General features: G+C 35.1%; 1 protein-coding gene across 2 annotated transcripts; it reads left to right on the plus strand.

Annotated features, from left to right (window-relative positions):
• The first annotated feature begins 744 nt into the window (after positions 1-744).
• On the plus strand, positions 745-13,158 carry LOC132036356 (casein kinase II subunit alpha-like). Of its 2 annotated transcripts, XM_059426688.1 has the most exons (11): positions 745-1,123; positions 1,828-1,957; positions 3,699-3,893; positions 4,926-5,083; positions 6,615-6,705; positions 6,981-7,046; positions 9,866-9,948; positions 10,032-10,095; positions 10,182-10,250; positions 10,735-10,827; positions 12,929-13,158. In XM_059426688.1, exons 1-10 carry the CDS (start codon positions 846-848, stop codon positions 10,792-10,794), a joined length of 1,194 nt encoding a protein of 397 aa, XP_059282671.1. In that variant the 5' UTR covers positions 745-845; the 3' UTR covers positions 10,795-10,827; positions 12,929-13,158. The 2 variants fall into 2 exon arrangements, with proteins under 2 accessions (XP_059282671.1, XP_059282662.1); XM_059426679.1 differs by lacking the exon at positions 12,929-13,158 and having other exon boundaries at positions 746-1,123; positions 10,735-11,129.
• The last annotated feature ends 1,866 nt before the right edge of the window (positions 13,159-15,024 follow it).

Here is a 15,024-nt window from a genome sequence, read left to right on the forward strand (position 1 = left end):
GCTCCATATTTCATATATGAACTCTCCCAATGTTCTGTTTCTTTTGAGGCATCACCACTGGAAATGGAGCTCGTTTGCGGTAACACACATTTTTTGCTAGAGCTTCGAAACTTTGTGAATGGACGTCAATGGCTTCCAGCTCCTTCTTCACATTTTTCAGTAGCCAAAATGTATATATACTTTAAGTTTAGCTTCCAACAATGATTACACACATAGGAAATGAAGGAATAAGAGAATTTCTGAGTAAAAGAATAATTTTAGGGGAAGAATAACATGGAAGAAGAGAGAGGGGAAGAAACAGAAAGAGAAAGAGAAAGAGGACTGTTTTGAAAAGTTTAAAGAGAACCTCAGCGTTTTTAAAAATACAGTATTTTCTGGGGTGAAAAAAGAAAAGGAAAATGGGGTCTTGATCACTTCATTAAAGACTTGAGGGTCCAGCCCCCAAATCAGTTAGGTTAACCAAAGAGATTAACTTTTTTTAATAAAATTTTCTTCAGCCAATTTATATTGGGAAATTTCAGTTTAAAAGGTAAAATGCTCCCTATCACAGATAACTCTCAACCAAGATTCGGATTCAAGGACTCTAGTTAATTAAATTAACTCATATATATCTAGAGACGAGATATAAAAAAAAAAAAGGAAAAAGGAAAAAAAGATATTGAGAAGATATACGAAGGTACGACGCCGTTGGATTGAAGTAGACTTAGAGAAACGCACGCATGAGATGCAAAGTCAAAGATAGCAAACCAATGAGGAACAGAAAGATGAGGAGGGTTCCCTTTCAAACATAGTGTGCATAATCCATTATTATTACCCAAATATATAATAACCCTTCCCTCCGTTTGATGGCCGTACGGCCTTGTCACTTCATTCTCTCCTCATCATCATTCCACCGCCTCCTCTTCCTCCGTCCTTTTTCCTCTAGAACTCCGTCACCGTCAACGCCGTCATCTTCTACTTCTTGTATTAGGCGACCGCCAAGTCTATCGGACACGCTGGCGCAGAAAATAGGGAAATCAATAAGGCGACCGGGTGCGCCTTCAAAGGCCCGGGTGTATACGGATATCAATGTGATCCGACCCAAAGATTATTGGGATTATGAATCCCTTACTGTTCAATGGGGGTAACACTTTTTTTTCTCCTCATTTCTTATTACTCCATCCCTCTTTTCTGTCCCCCAATTTATTTAATACAGTTCGGAAAATCTTTGACCGCCATTTATTCATCTGCCCTTTAAGAGCCTGTTTCAATTGGTTTATTTTAGGTGCTTTTAGATCAAAAATAGCTTTTAAGTCTCCACTTTTGGGTTAAATTTTAAAAAATGCTTTGAAGCACTTGTTTTTTAAGCGTTTAAGTTATAAGTCCATCCAAACATGCTCTAAATATTTTAAATTGTTAATTACCGTGGCTTATAACACTTTTTTTTTGTGTAGTTTTTAAATATGTGAATTATTACTCTCCCTCTGTCCCAATTTATGCAATACAGTTCGGATTTCGAGAGTCAAACAACAAAATCTTTGACCGCGATTGGGCTACGTGGTGTAATAATTTTCAAAAGCTGTATATTTTGAAAATTTCCCTTGTTAGTTATTGTCACTTAAAGTGCTCTTTGTGTAGTTTCCAAATATGTAAATTATTTTTCAAAAAACTTAAAGATTGTATGAACGAATTCACAGTCAAAATAAAGAAGTTTGAATCTTGAAATCCGAGCCGTATCATATAAATTGGGACAAATGGAGTATTTGGTTTGGTTTATTATAGGTGCTTTTTGAATGTGGTTTAGATGAAGTTAATGTTCTTTTATGTTTGTTGATTGGTTGTATATAGGGAGCAGGATGATTATGAGGTGGTAAGGAAAGTTGGGAGAGGAAAGTACAGCGAGGTGTTTGAGGGGATTCACACTACTAATAATGAAAAATGCATTATCAAAATCCTTAAGCCAGTGAAGAAGAAAAAGGTTGGTCTTTTTCCTTCTTTATATATATATCTGTATTCAATGCTAGTTTATAAGCTTCTCTTCTGGATATTGATGTTTTTTTCCAGAAATTTAAAGATTTTCATTGTGAGGTGCCGAATTTCTATTGTTGGAAAACTTCTATTGCAGCTTGAGGGATGAGAATGTTTCATTTGCTAGAGCGTTATATGAGTATAAACTAGAGCAGGCTCATTTTTTTGATAGGTAATGAAATAGAGTAGGCTTATTTAAGATGTTGGAATCAGCTTGATATTAGAAAGGAATACATGCTTGAGTTTTGAGCGATGTGGTCTACGATTCAAACTTGGAACCAAAAAGAAGGTGAAATGGGGATGATTAGAACAGAATTTTGAGGGTTCTTTTTCTGCATGCGGGCAGATCATTTTAGTGGCTTCTAAAAGCTGTAGTCCTTTCCCTAAGTTAATTTTGATGAACTTACAACAGACATAACTTTTCTCTTCGTAAGATCTTCTTAAAGGCATACCCTTTTACTCCATATGATTAACATCACCCCACCACTTACATATAGAAGTGTGATCATTGCTAAGGCGCATGTTTCTGCAAAGATATGGAAAGGCACCCTTTTTTACACCGCAAGAGATGTCGACTTTAGGTAGTTAAACGGATACTCTTATTTTGTTCCATTTTGGTTTACAGGTTTTAGTTTTGGTTTTGTTCCATATGTGAAGTAAGTTTGGTTTAATAAAGAAAGTGGGGGAGATTAACAATTTTATTTTCTTGTTACCCGGTATCTTTGCTGGTGGGAGGTAGAAGGTACTCCGGGGAATTAATTGAGGTGCGCAAGCTGGCCCAGACTCCACGTTTTTTTTTTAAACAAAAAAAAAAAAAAAAAAAAGAAGAAAGAAAGAAAGAAAGAAAGAAAGAGAGGAGAAATCGATCCAACTGTCATAAGAGAAAACATCAAAGATCTTAACAGAAGCTTGTAAAACCTCATTTCTAAGATGAACAAAACCAGAACTGGCAACAATATCAATCAGATATTAATTTACCACAACACAACAACTACACCTCAATCCCCAACAAGTTGGGGTGACTATATGAATTCCAAGAGCTTATGAATCATTCAAGAGAACTTCCTTCAATGTGATTTTAGGTTCATCTCCACTGTTTTTTTTTTTTTTTTTTTTTGGCCCTCAACTCACCATGATTTCACACTCTGGGCATGACCAGACCTTCTGCAGCTTAATTTACCACATTCTGCAATAATTTTGCAATGTCCCTAATGTCATATTATCCTACATGCATATTTTTTTTCTTTCTCCGAGCTTGTTAAATGTAGAAAAGACTTGTAAGTTCTTCGAATTGGAAAAACTTAATGTATATGATCCTGTGTTGAATCAGTTTCTTAGAGTGTTCAATTCTTTAAAAGGATTAGTGATTTGTAGTTCTGTGTTGCTGAGTTACGTAATATATTATTGATATTCTTTAAGCACATCAGATATCTCCAGGTTTTAACTTTCTTTATCTTCCATTCTGTAGCCAAATGAGTTCCTTCAATTGTATATATCTAACTTTTTCTGTTTTGTTAACTTACTGTAGTAACTCTTGATTACTTATAAGTGCTGGACTATCATGTATCTGCAAGTTAACGTTGCATTTGTCTTTTTGTGGGCGCTCTGAATCATGCCCTTTTATTTATTACAACATATCTTTGCACCTTTATTTTGTACAGGTACTTATCTGTTATTCTCACTAACTGCAGATCAAGCGTGAGATTAAGATACTGCAGAATCTTTGCGGTGGACCTAATATTGTGAAGTTACTCGATATTGTCAGAGATCAGCAATCGAAGACCCCAAGTCTTATATTTGAATATGTGAATAACACAGATTTTAAAGTGCTTTATCCAACTCTTTCCGACTTTGACGTTAGATATTACATTTATGAGCTGTTGAAGGCAAGTTTTCTGTTCATGCGGATTTTAACGCATTTCAATTATATGGTTTTCGTTTATCTTCAATGTTTCTCTGATTGGTTATGGACGGTTGCAATAGATTACAGTAATATTAGATTATTGCAAAACAGGATACTCCCGTTGAATCTCCTTTTCAGATATAACCTGAAGATGATCTGTGCAAATTGCCTTGGGATAATAAACTTATTTTTAACGAGGAATTTCACTGCTCTTTTTGAACAAATTTCAATTTCACGGAATGATGCATAATGGTTGATCTATTTTCGTTTTTACCTCATCCTGAAGTTTGAACTATTCTCATTAACTGAACTCTCGTTTCTTCACATTTGAAACTTTTATTTGAAGAATGTCTTCCATATTCAATATAATATTATGTCTAGACATGAGCGTGCAAGTTGACCTGGACACCACCCTTATCGGGAAAGAAGTACCTAAATATGATTTATCAAAACGAAAAAGCTGTAACTACGTATTCTATTTACAATCTCCATGGAAGTCAAAGTAGACCAAGTATCTTGAGATGGAGGGAGTATGACTTCAAGCTCTTAGTTTTCTGTTGTGAGTAACGGACACATTCTTTTGGTTTCTGCTGACTTGTGAAATTTGGATCTAAAGATAGGTAACTGTATCATTTGAGGTCATATTATTTTGTTCTGCTTGGTAATTTGAGAAGATATCTCGTGTCCAAGGAAAAAAAATAATGTTAAGACTTGAAGACAAATTATTGGGCATAAGAATGACACGTGCTATAATGGAGCAAAATGTGTATTGCTAGTCTAGGATCGCGATATAGTTGTTTGTGGTGCTGCTGCTGTTGTTACAGACTCGACTATTAAATTCTTAGATGTCTTCTTTGTTAAGCTGCTTATTACTTGCATCAGGTGTCGTGGCCAAAGTTATATCAGTTTTTTCGTTCTTCTCGTTTTCGAGATGATGCATGTTTCAGTATTATGCCTTGCAATTGATCTTTTCTTGAGCTTTCAGAAAATTCAAGTGTTACTGTATCCCTTGCAGGCATTAGATTATTGCCATTCTCAAGGTATTATGCACCGTGATGTGAAGCCCCATAATGTAATGATTGATCATGAGCAGCGGAAACTTCGGCTAATAGATTGGGGACTTGCAGAATTTTATCATCCCGGGAAGGAATATAATGTCCGGGTGGCTTCTAGGTTCGCTTTTTCTATGCTGTTTGTATCATTTGTCTTCTGACATTTAAAATCATATCAAATTAACAGCTGAATGCTAAAATGGATTTCTCTTGTTTCACTGGTTTTAATTGAGTGCGGCCAGCAACCTCAATTTTCTTGGCAGTTGTTAGCATTTCTTTTTGGGGGTTCAATAATAGAAATTTCTGCATACTAAAGCACCCATGGGGTGCATCGATCCAGAAAGGAGGCCTATAGTTCCCTTAGCTATGTAAGGAGTCTATGAACTCTTATCAAGTGTCAAAATCATTTATATTGGACATCCTACACCAAAGTACCAAAATCTGTAAACATATTTCAAATTGTGTGCTGCATAAATATTATTTTGGAACACCTTGGATTATGTCCTTGCATACATTCCAAAGCATCCATAATAAAGGGTTATTGCTTTAAGTTTTTTCGGGTTTCCTCATCCTCTGTCCTTGAGAGCACCCAGAGGGCTTGTCAGTGCCTTAGGCATCAACAATTGAACGCCATTCTCTTGGAATCCTTGTGCACTTGGCGATGAACAAAGCAGAAGTTCTCTCTGGTGTTGGAGAATGGACAGCTTTTTAATTTTTCTGGATGAAGTGAGAACCTAATTTATCTTAATTCAAATTAGTGAGTTTTGAAATGACTCTGGTTTATGGAATGAAATCGATATTGAGGATTCATATGGCTGAGAGTTAAGAAATAATTATTGTTTTCTTATAGTTTGCAGCATTTCTGGGATGATAACACAAGAAAGATTATGCGTAGAACTCCTAGGAGAGAATCCATGTACTTATTTCGTCATTGTGCTCTAGAATCTAAGAGGATAACTTTTGTGGGAACTGGGAATGTATAGCTACAAAACTAGTTACTCAAAAAAAAAAATGCATATTTAGAAAATTGCACTTCTAGTTCTTCTATAGTTTGGGTAAATTGTTGACTCAAAAACTTATTTGCTGGCTTTATACTCAGATAGCAGTCCAAAGAGTAAAGAGTTCAATTTGATAGGAATGGAAGGTTGAGAGACAGAGATAAGGATAATTAAGAAATGCATTTTCAAGTGCATTTCCTTGTAAGTTTTGTGGATCAGGAACCTAGCTGGGTAAGGATTTGCGTTTGGTAGTGTTAGGAAGAGAAGGAGGGTTGAGCTTTGAAGAATCAGAGCATAAGGGTTTTGTCTGTCAGCTATTTATGAATCTTATTCAGTGGGTACTACTTCTGTTACAGTCATGAGCGTTCCCTCATCCACACTTGCATGAGATTTTATAATTAAGTCACCTCACTTAAGTGGTTATAGAGTCCTAGGCTTTTGCTTGCTTTTGTCAGAATAGAAGATAATATGGCTCTAGTTTGTTGCATGCACATTTTTTACTTTATTGATGTGGTTTTGCATATGCCTTCTGTGTTTTTTCTGCCCAAAACTAGTTTTAATTCTCATGTATTTAATCTAAATATTTAAGGAAGGCTTAGTTGCTTTCGCCTTGTAGCTTTTAAACAGACTTGCCTCTTCTCTTTATGGTTGCAGATATTTTAAAGGCCCTGAACTACTAGTTGATTTGCAAGACTATGACTACTCTTTGGACCTGTGGAGTCTTGGTTGTATGTTTGCAGGGATGGTGAGCAACAATATTTTTTACATCATTTTTTTTTTTTTGGCTCATTTTGCGCTATCATACAGATGCACGCGTGAGACTTTATCTTGCATGGGTTATGCTTCTACTTTTTTTAATCTTGGTCCATGACTTGGTACTTACATAATGCCATTCATGACTGTTTGTCTTCTGGTAAATCGTGCATGAATGGCAGATAGTGAGGTCCAAAAGTCAGAAATAACTTGTGTGTTAAGCTGTCCTCACTTTGATGCTTACTTCTAAGGAATTATGCTCTATAGATATTCCGGAAGGAGCCTTTCTTCTATGGACATGACAATTATGATCAACTTGTGAAGATCGGGAAGGTATGTAGAATATCCACCACAAAGTTTATCATTGTAGCCTTTTGATGTTCTTTTTTTTTTTTATTTTTTTTTTTAACAAAGCCTTTTGATGTTTAGACATTCAGAAGTCTGCAGTTGTTTTTAGTATATAGTATGCAATTGTTACCTTTTTTCTTTTTTGGTAAAATGGGAACTGAGTCACATGCGAAGGTAAGTCTGGAAGAATCTAAGTAATGTTGATACATCCAGATCAAAGGTTTTCACAGGCAATTTGAAATTCAACTACTGTGATTATGATAATGTCCCACATAGAATGGTAGTCTCGGTTTGTTCCTAGTCAAGCTAGATGAATTTGCTAGGAACTTATGGTTTACTTGTAAAACTTTGCACCAAATGTATGAAGTTAAACACGAGCCAATTTTTCTCGGTCCACAACCCATCAAATGAAGTTAAACAAGGTCCACCATAAAAATGAGACCAAGCAGTGGATAAAGGAAATAAGCTCAACAGGAGGGGAGGGAGGAATCTCAATGCAAGAATGATAGATAGCATAAAAATTGGTGGTCTCGGTCTCGTCTGTCCATGCACCAGTATTTGTCAAGTCTCACCAATGTATAGCTATCGGTCTTCTCCCAAGACAACAAGTTATGAGATCTGATGACCGCTACAATCTTTTGGCATTATGATAAATGAACCTTTGCATTCAGTCCTATTACCCACAAGATATTGTTGCTTAACCCCTTTATCACTGTACATGCCTACTATCCAATACATTTTCTATCACTTGTTGCTTTTTCTTTTTATGGAGATCAGTAAGCAAAAGTATTATATTAATGTGAATTACAAATCGATAGAATAGTGTTGGGCTGTACAAAAATATTGTTCCATAAATTACATTGTCTCAGTTTTCTGCAAGCAACTAATGAAATCTATCATTTTTTTTTTCTTTTCATGTGCATCCAACTAATTAGACCACAGAGCTATTACATAAATATTTGTACTTCCACATGCATATGGATGAAGGTTTTCCCTCAAAGCATCTCTGGTTATTTCTCTCCAAATTGTCCAACAGACACATGTTGAAATTATTCTCCACATCTTCTTGAACTCTCTGTCTCCTGTTCGTCCGCTGAGTTCCTTGATGGTTGATGTCATCACCCATTTTATCCCAAAAATATGCAAAAACAGGCTCCTTAACCAGAGAGTGAAAAACAGATGCTCTCTATCTCCTACCTCCCTTCCAAAAATAGGCTCCTTTAAAAATAGGGTCCTTCTCTGCAAGTGTAGAGTCTGTCAATCAACCAGATACTTTGTGACGACTGACGACTATTTAGAAACCAGATAACTTCAACACCAAGAAGGAAAAGGACTTTTTGAGAATACGAGACTTTCTATAGCAGTACTGAACTGAGTGGTTCCATTTCTTTGCACAGTCCAGAGCAAAGAATCTGAGGATTCAGTACTAATAGAAATCTAATTAGCTTATTCGATAATGATATGATTCCGTCAACCTCAGTCAAAACTATCCTTTCTGAATCTCATGTTCCATATATGCTCGGGCACCTCGGCACCCCACCTCTTGATAAATGTTTAACGCCTGAGAAAAATTTCATCATCTTAAGTAAATATGATCTGCACATCCCAGCCCTAGTAAAAGGATTTCATCAATGATCTTTTGGACAAAAAGGGCCTATAGCTGTTAAGACTATTTCTTATTTCATTTAATGATCCCATGGGAATATTGAGCTGAACAGGAAAATGGAAACTTTTTATTTATTTTTCCCTATCCAAAGGTGAATATTTTTTTGACAGAAGGCTGAGGGGTTGCAATCCTATGTGCACAGGAAGACACTTTATATCTTTTCTCCTATCTTGGGGGCGGGGGAGCAATACTAGTGCAGTTACTTCTTTCAGGGACTTAATCATTTTAGAAAATAGTTACATCCTATGCTTGACCGAAATGCCGTAAACCTGAAAAAGAAGCCACTGAAAGACTGCTTTGATTAGTCTCGTTTCCAGCCCATCTTTATTGCTTTTCCCTAGCTGAATTCCAATTTCTTCTATGTTTATACTGTCAAACATAATTTTTTTTTTTTGGCAACTGGTAACTTGAACTGTCAAACAATTTTATTCTGAATTATGTCTACCATCTAGTCTGAAAGCTTAAAATGATAAGAGGGGGGCGCGCTTAATACATCACATCACGTACAGACTAGGGATCTTTTGTTTGCATTGAGAGACGGCTGTGACATCGTTATAAGTGTTTTGTGGGGATTCTTCAAAATGCTCTAAATAATTAGCAAAGGTTGCATGTACTCATATTAATACCCATATTGGATGTGTACCATTAAATTAGTCTAACCATGATCTTGTCTAAGCAAATGAAATATTTTGTTGGTGGCTCTCGAACTCAGGACCTGTGTGTGCTTTCTAAAGAATTAAGTAGATGAAAGGTAGGTTCGCAATGTATAGGGTTTCATCTGAGCTAACACTGACCTATGCTCATTTGGAGTCCCGTTTTTGTGTTTTTGTTGAACTGTCATTTTGGAATTCTGATAACAATAATCACCCTTGGCTCACCTAGCCCAATGTTAAGGATGTGATTTACTGGAAAAGTGGAAGTTTAACTTAACTGTAAGTTCAGCCGTTGCTTATTCACTGTGCATCATCCTTGCCTCATTGGGTGTGAAAAGAATTCTTCATTAATTTTAATGGTGGAATGACCAATTTTTTTTATAAGGTTACCAGGGTAAACATGATGAGCTGTATATTTGCATTTTGAATAGAGTACATACTTGATGTAGAGACCGCTTAAAAGTTCCAATTGTTATGGTCATCAGGTTCTGGGGACTGATGAATTAAACTCTTACCTAAACAAGTATAGATTGGAATTAGATCCTCATCTTGCAGCCCTTGTTGGACGGTTAGTATTATCAATTCTAGAACTATTTTTGCGAATGGACCATTTTGTGCAAAATAATTAAAAAATTTCATTGTTTTATTTAGACATAGCAGGAAACCATGGGCGAAGTTTATTAATTCTGAAAACCAACATCTCGCAGTCCCTGAGGTAAGAAAACTAGTCTTATTAGATCATATACAATAAAATTAGGTGAAATTCTATTTACCCAAAAATGTGCAATGCTTGTCTTTTAGGCGGTTGATTTTGTTGACAAACTGCTCCGTTATGATCATCAGGAAAGACCAACTGCAAAAGAAGCAATGGTAAAATTTTCGCTGCCTTTCCTCTTGTTTATCAGGCAGATGTGACTAAGAGATTGTTTGGATTGGCTTTTTAAAATAGCTTATAAGCTAAAAGCCATAAGTTGGGAATACTGAACTTTTGACTTTTAGCTTATTTTTGTATACTTTTTTGGCCTAAAAGTAAGTGCTTAAAGCACTTTTTATCTTTCCTAAACACCACATTTTAGCTTTAAAAGCTATTTTGGCCGAAAAGCACTTAAAATAAGCCAATCCACACCCTCTAAGAAAAGTCTCTCTCAACTTATTAAATAAAAAAATAAATGAAGTTCTCTGCTGTTCTAAAATGAAGGTATTCAATCAAGTATAAATTTGGCGATAAAAGTTTCCACTTTCTCCTTTATTCGTCTTTGATTTCTGCCAGGCAACATGATGTAGATTATTTAGTATGTGGTCGGATCAAGTTTCTTGGAAACATTGCCCACTGTAACTGTGATCTTTATTGCAGGCTCATCCGTATTTTTACCCTGTTCGAAATGCTGAAAGCAGTAGAACCCGCACTCACTAAAAGATCTAGCATGCAATGGACCAAATATCCCGGTCTTCATTTGCAGTCATTAAGTGATACTCTGTGCTAGTTCATAGATGTTCTCTGGTGACAGCCAATTATTATGAACCACTCCTGGTTTATTTGCTGGTCATATCAGATACTTATCTGTATGCCTGCTCCGTGTTAACTTGTATCATTTCGTTTAGCGCTGTGAGGCCTAAAAGAATAAGAAAAATTCAATTTTTTTTCCCCTTAAATTTTTGTGCTCCTGAAGTTATAACTGTGTATGAATTCTTTCAGAGTGTATTTTGTGTTGTTGAAAATTTTGAACAGATGGATGGCTTTCCCTAGTATCTCCATTAATATTTGACTGGAGGACTAAAAACATAAATCTTCGACTGGAGTACTAAAAACATAGATCTTTGACTTTTGAAGTTGTAAAGAGTTTCCATGTGCTGCCAAAGAAAATTAAAAGGATCCTATAATGTAATGCAAACACTTATAGCAACACAGAACCATTTATTCATTCTAAGAACATGTTACCATCTATTAATATTGTTATTGCGCGTTTCAGCTTTGACTATAATTAGGTGTAATCATTGAATAATTGTGTAGAACTCTTTGTATCCTGATACCGTTGTTATTTGGATTAAATGTTTGAAGCCAATCAATCTCGTGGGAGTGTTGCTGTAGGCTTAAGCAGCATGAGTATAAGAAACTGTTTGGCTGCTAATGAGATAACAAGGATTATGGAGTTCTTCGTAGAAAACTTTTTTGATATGAGTGGTAGAGGGTTCTCAAATAACAAACAAGCTGTTCCTACTTTTACTTGGAGTTGCCTTGGTACCTTTTTTATCCAGTAAATGTTTCAAATTGAGGACCTGTTTGGCCATGGATCATTTTCACTTTTTCCCAGAATCATGTTTTGATATAGAACTGTTACAATTTTTTGGGATCGAAAAATTTCAAATACATGTGTTAACTTTTTCACTCCAAATCACTCATAAAAGTTCCACATTTTTCCAAGTTGTATTCATGTTCAAATACAACTCCAATCTCCCAATACTATTTCTTTGAAATTTCACATTTTTATGTCCAAACGTCCATGTACTCTGTTCATCGTAGTTCAATTTCCAGAATATATACTTCTTGTAGTTGTTCAATATGACTCTAAAAAGGCCGCTGGATGTCGTTCTTAAGTTATGTTTGGGAATTGGGTAGGACGACTTAAAGAAAAGGTGAGGCATAAAAGTGTTGGATTCTGCTAAGGTACATTAATTACTCATGTAGGTTTTGACTACCTCAAAGAAAACGATAATCCCGCTCCTACAATAAATGATCCTATTTTCTTCTCTTTTTCCTTTTCTTTGTTTGTCTTTTTCATGGTTGTTGGTTGCTAAGGTATCTATCATTGTCCAGAGGGAGTCAATTTATGCTTCTTCACCGGAATATTACATTGTGTTGATCTATAAAATTATTGTCTTTTATGTATATATACTTTATGTTGAATCCCTTTAACACTGTGTGCTTTGTATTTTGATTTTCCTTGGTGAAAATTTTGATCTCACCACTTGTTAATCATATTTATTATCTTGAGAAGTTGAAGACACAAATTAGTAAAACGAGGGATTTGTTCTGGCGAATGTATTAACCATTTTCACCTCTTAGACAATATCTGCATTTTAAACCTCCATAGGCATATATACAATTCACTAGAGGGGCAGTCATGGGGGGGACCAAAATGTGGGGGGAGAGACAGTTTAAAGACAGAGGAATCCAAGTTCTCATTACGGAATTAGACAATTGGCATCAAAATCAGATTCTAGTCATCTCCTTTGGTCCCATTGTGCATGTATTTCTCATGGACCAGATAACTATTAACTCAAGAAAGCACAACCTCCACCCAACTCGAATACATTTGAGAAATGTTGGCCCACTCCATATCTCATTTCATTTGACACACGCCTATTTGGCATCTTTCTTTTTCCATCCTGTCAGGTTTACGTTCTTCTCAACCAAAAAGGTGAACCTCAAATCAGATATCTCGTTGAACTAAGGTGTCCATTCTGATTTATGAGGAATCTGAATTTTTGTGGAATATCATTAGAAAAAAAAAAAAAAAAAAAAAAAAAAAAAAAACATACTATCTCCATCTTGGCTAACAAGTTCTAACAATAGTACTAGTATTATTCACCACCTTGTTAGATCATGTAATTCTATTAAGCAGATCACAACGAGGGCCAATGCATGATAATATAAATTCTTTTTTACATTATATCAGTGTAATTGTAGTAGATTGTCTGCTTTATTTTATAGGTAACTAGTTCTTATTGTTACTCTCATTATCAGTAGTTATCTTGTAGGTGGTCTCACATTATTTTACACATTGCGTATATCATTATAGTAGATTGTCTGCTTTATTTTACACCATCAGTATATTAAGATTAATCTCTACATGACATTACTGGAGTACAATGATAGGTCAGACAAAAGCCAACGAAGGCATACAAATGTAAGATATCCCCATATGACATACCTTTATTCTTAATTGAAAAAAGAGAAATATCTTGTAATCCATCGGAAATGGTACCATTTATCTTATTTCATCATAGTTTGGCTCATTTTATGTCATCGTCCGATTCTAAAATAGACTCATCCATGCCATTTTTCATTAACACTTTGTTTTACGATAAAGGATATGACCAATGACCTCCAACTAGATTATGGTTGTGGGTGGGTAGGGTATATGGGTCGGATTTTTTATTAATTTGGGATTTAAAATTGCACTGGTTTAATGAAACAACGTAGACCTCTAATTGGAGGCCACGTGTCATCAAAGGCAGAGCTAGAATTTGAGGCTTGGGGGTTCAGAATTTTAATATAATTAAAAGAAAATCTTTCTTATAGCAAAAAAACAAAAAAAATTGACACTATTGAGTTTCAAACCCACATCTCACCCAAAGAGAGAGCTTTACTAGCCTCTACTTTACCACTAAACTATCCATTTATTTAAGCATACAGGTTTGCAAGTAAATATATTTATCTTTACTGAATTTTTCTAGTACAAATATAGGGTCTACGCAAAAGCTACTGGGAACCCCCCTTAACACTATAGCTCCGCCCTTGCGTGTCATATCTGGTATTAGAAAACTGACGTTAATGAAACATGGCATGAATGAGTCATTTTGGTAACGGCCGATGGCATAAATGAGCCAAACTATTGATGAGTGACATAAATGAGCCATTTCTGATAGTTCAATGGCATAAATGAGCCAAATTATTGACGATGACATAAATGAGTCATTTCCGATAATTTGATGGCATATTTGAGCCATTTCCGTTCTTAATTTCAGTTCGTTAAAAACTCTTATTACTTCTTCCGAAGTGCAAGATGTTGGGATAAAATTCACAAATAGCTTTCTTAAGCTCCTGTACTTGGAAAATACTCCTAACCATTAAAATAAAAGATAAACTGTAAAATGAAAATTCAATGATAATAGTTACTAATTTTTAATTATAGGGCTGAGAAATAACTAGCTTGCACTATTATTAGTACAAAATATTGTGTGGCTCCCTTGTCCTGGCTAGAGATGAACTTGAGGGATTGGTGTGCTATTAGACCGCCTCGTGTCAATGCCCACTTCTCTTTTACAATATGCAAAGTGCTGCCATAATATAGATGGAGAAATATGTACCATGAATAGGTACAATTGGTAGGGTCGGGATTATGAATGTTCACGACTCACGAGCAATGAGGTGAATGGATGGATATCTTGTCATTACTATATATAATAACTAGTTGCGTGATCGTCTTAATCAGGATCCAAACTCATAATATAAATATAATAAATTTAATTTTAAAATATTCTAATTTATGTTATATTTTTCAATTGCATAATTAATTTAATAGAGTAACACGTTAATCATGTCTTGTTGGTAAGTCTTCATAATTATTAAAAAAATTTAGTCACATAATTGAATAATTTTTAAAGAATAAATTATTTATGAGGAAGAAAGTTTGGAAGGATAGTTCGCAAAAACAAAGGGACACAAGATTTGATCTTCACTAAAAAAGCAAAACTTTGGAGGTTTAAAAAAAATAAATAAAGGGTGTGTTCGGTATGATAGGAAATATTTTCCAAAAAATGTTTTTCTATTTTTTATGTTTGGTTGGTCAAAATTTTTGAAAAAGATTTTCTCTAGAAAAATAAGTTCATAAAAATGAGGAAAATGACTTCCTAATAGAAG

Source organism: Lycium ferocissimum, chromosome 2 (assembly GCF_029784015.1).
Source record: "Lycium ferocissimum isolate CSIRO_LF1 chromosome 2, AGI_CSIRO_Lferr_CH_V1, whole genome shotgun sequence".
NCBI lineage: Eukaryota > Viridiplantae > Streptophyta > Magnoliopsida > Solanales > Solanaceae > Lycium > Lycium ferocissimum.

What these genes read in the sequence shown, in the direction of transcription:
- LOC132036356 (XM_059426688.1), top strand. Translation starts at nt 846, where the DNA reads ATGGCCGTACGGCCTTGTCACTTCATTCTCTCCTCATCATCATTCCAC. An exon ending in AGCCAGTGAAGAAGAAAAAG is followed by an intron (nt 1,958 to 3,698) that starts GTTGGTCTTTTT and finishes CACTAACTGCAG; the next exon opens with ATCAAGCGTGAGATTAAGAT. An exon ending in ACATTTATGAGCTGTTGAAG is followed by an intron (nt 3,894 to 4,925) that starts GCAAGTTTTCTG and finishes TATCCCTTGCAG; the next exon opens with GCATTAGATTATTGCCATTC.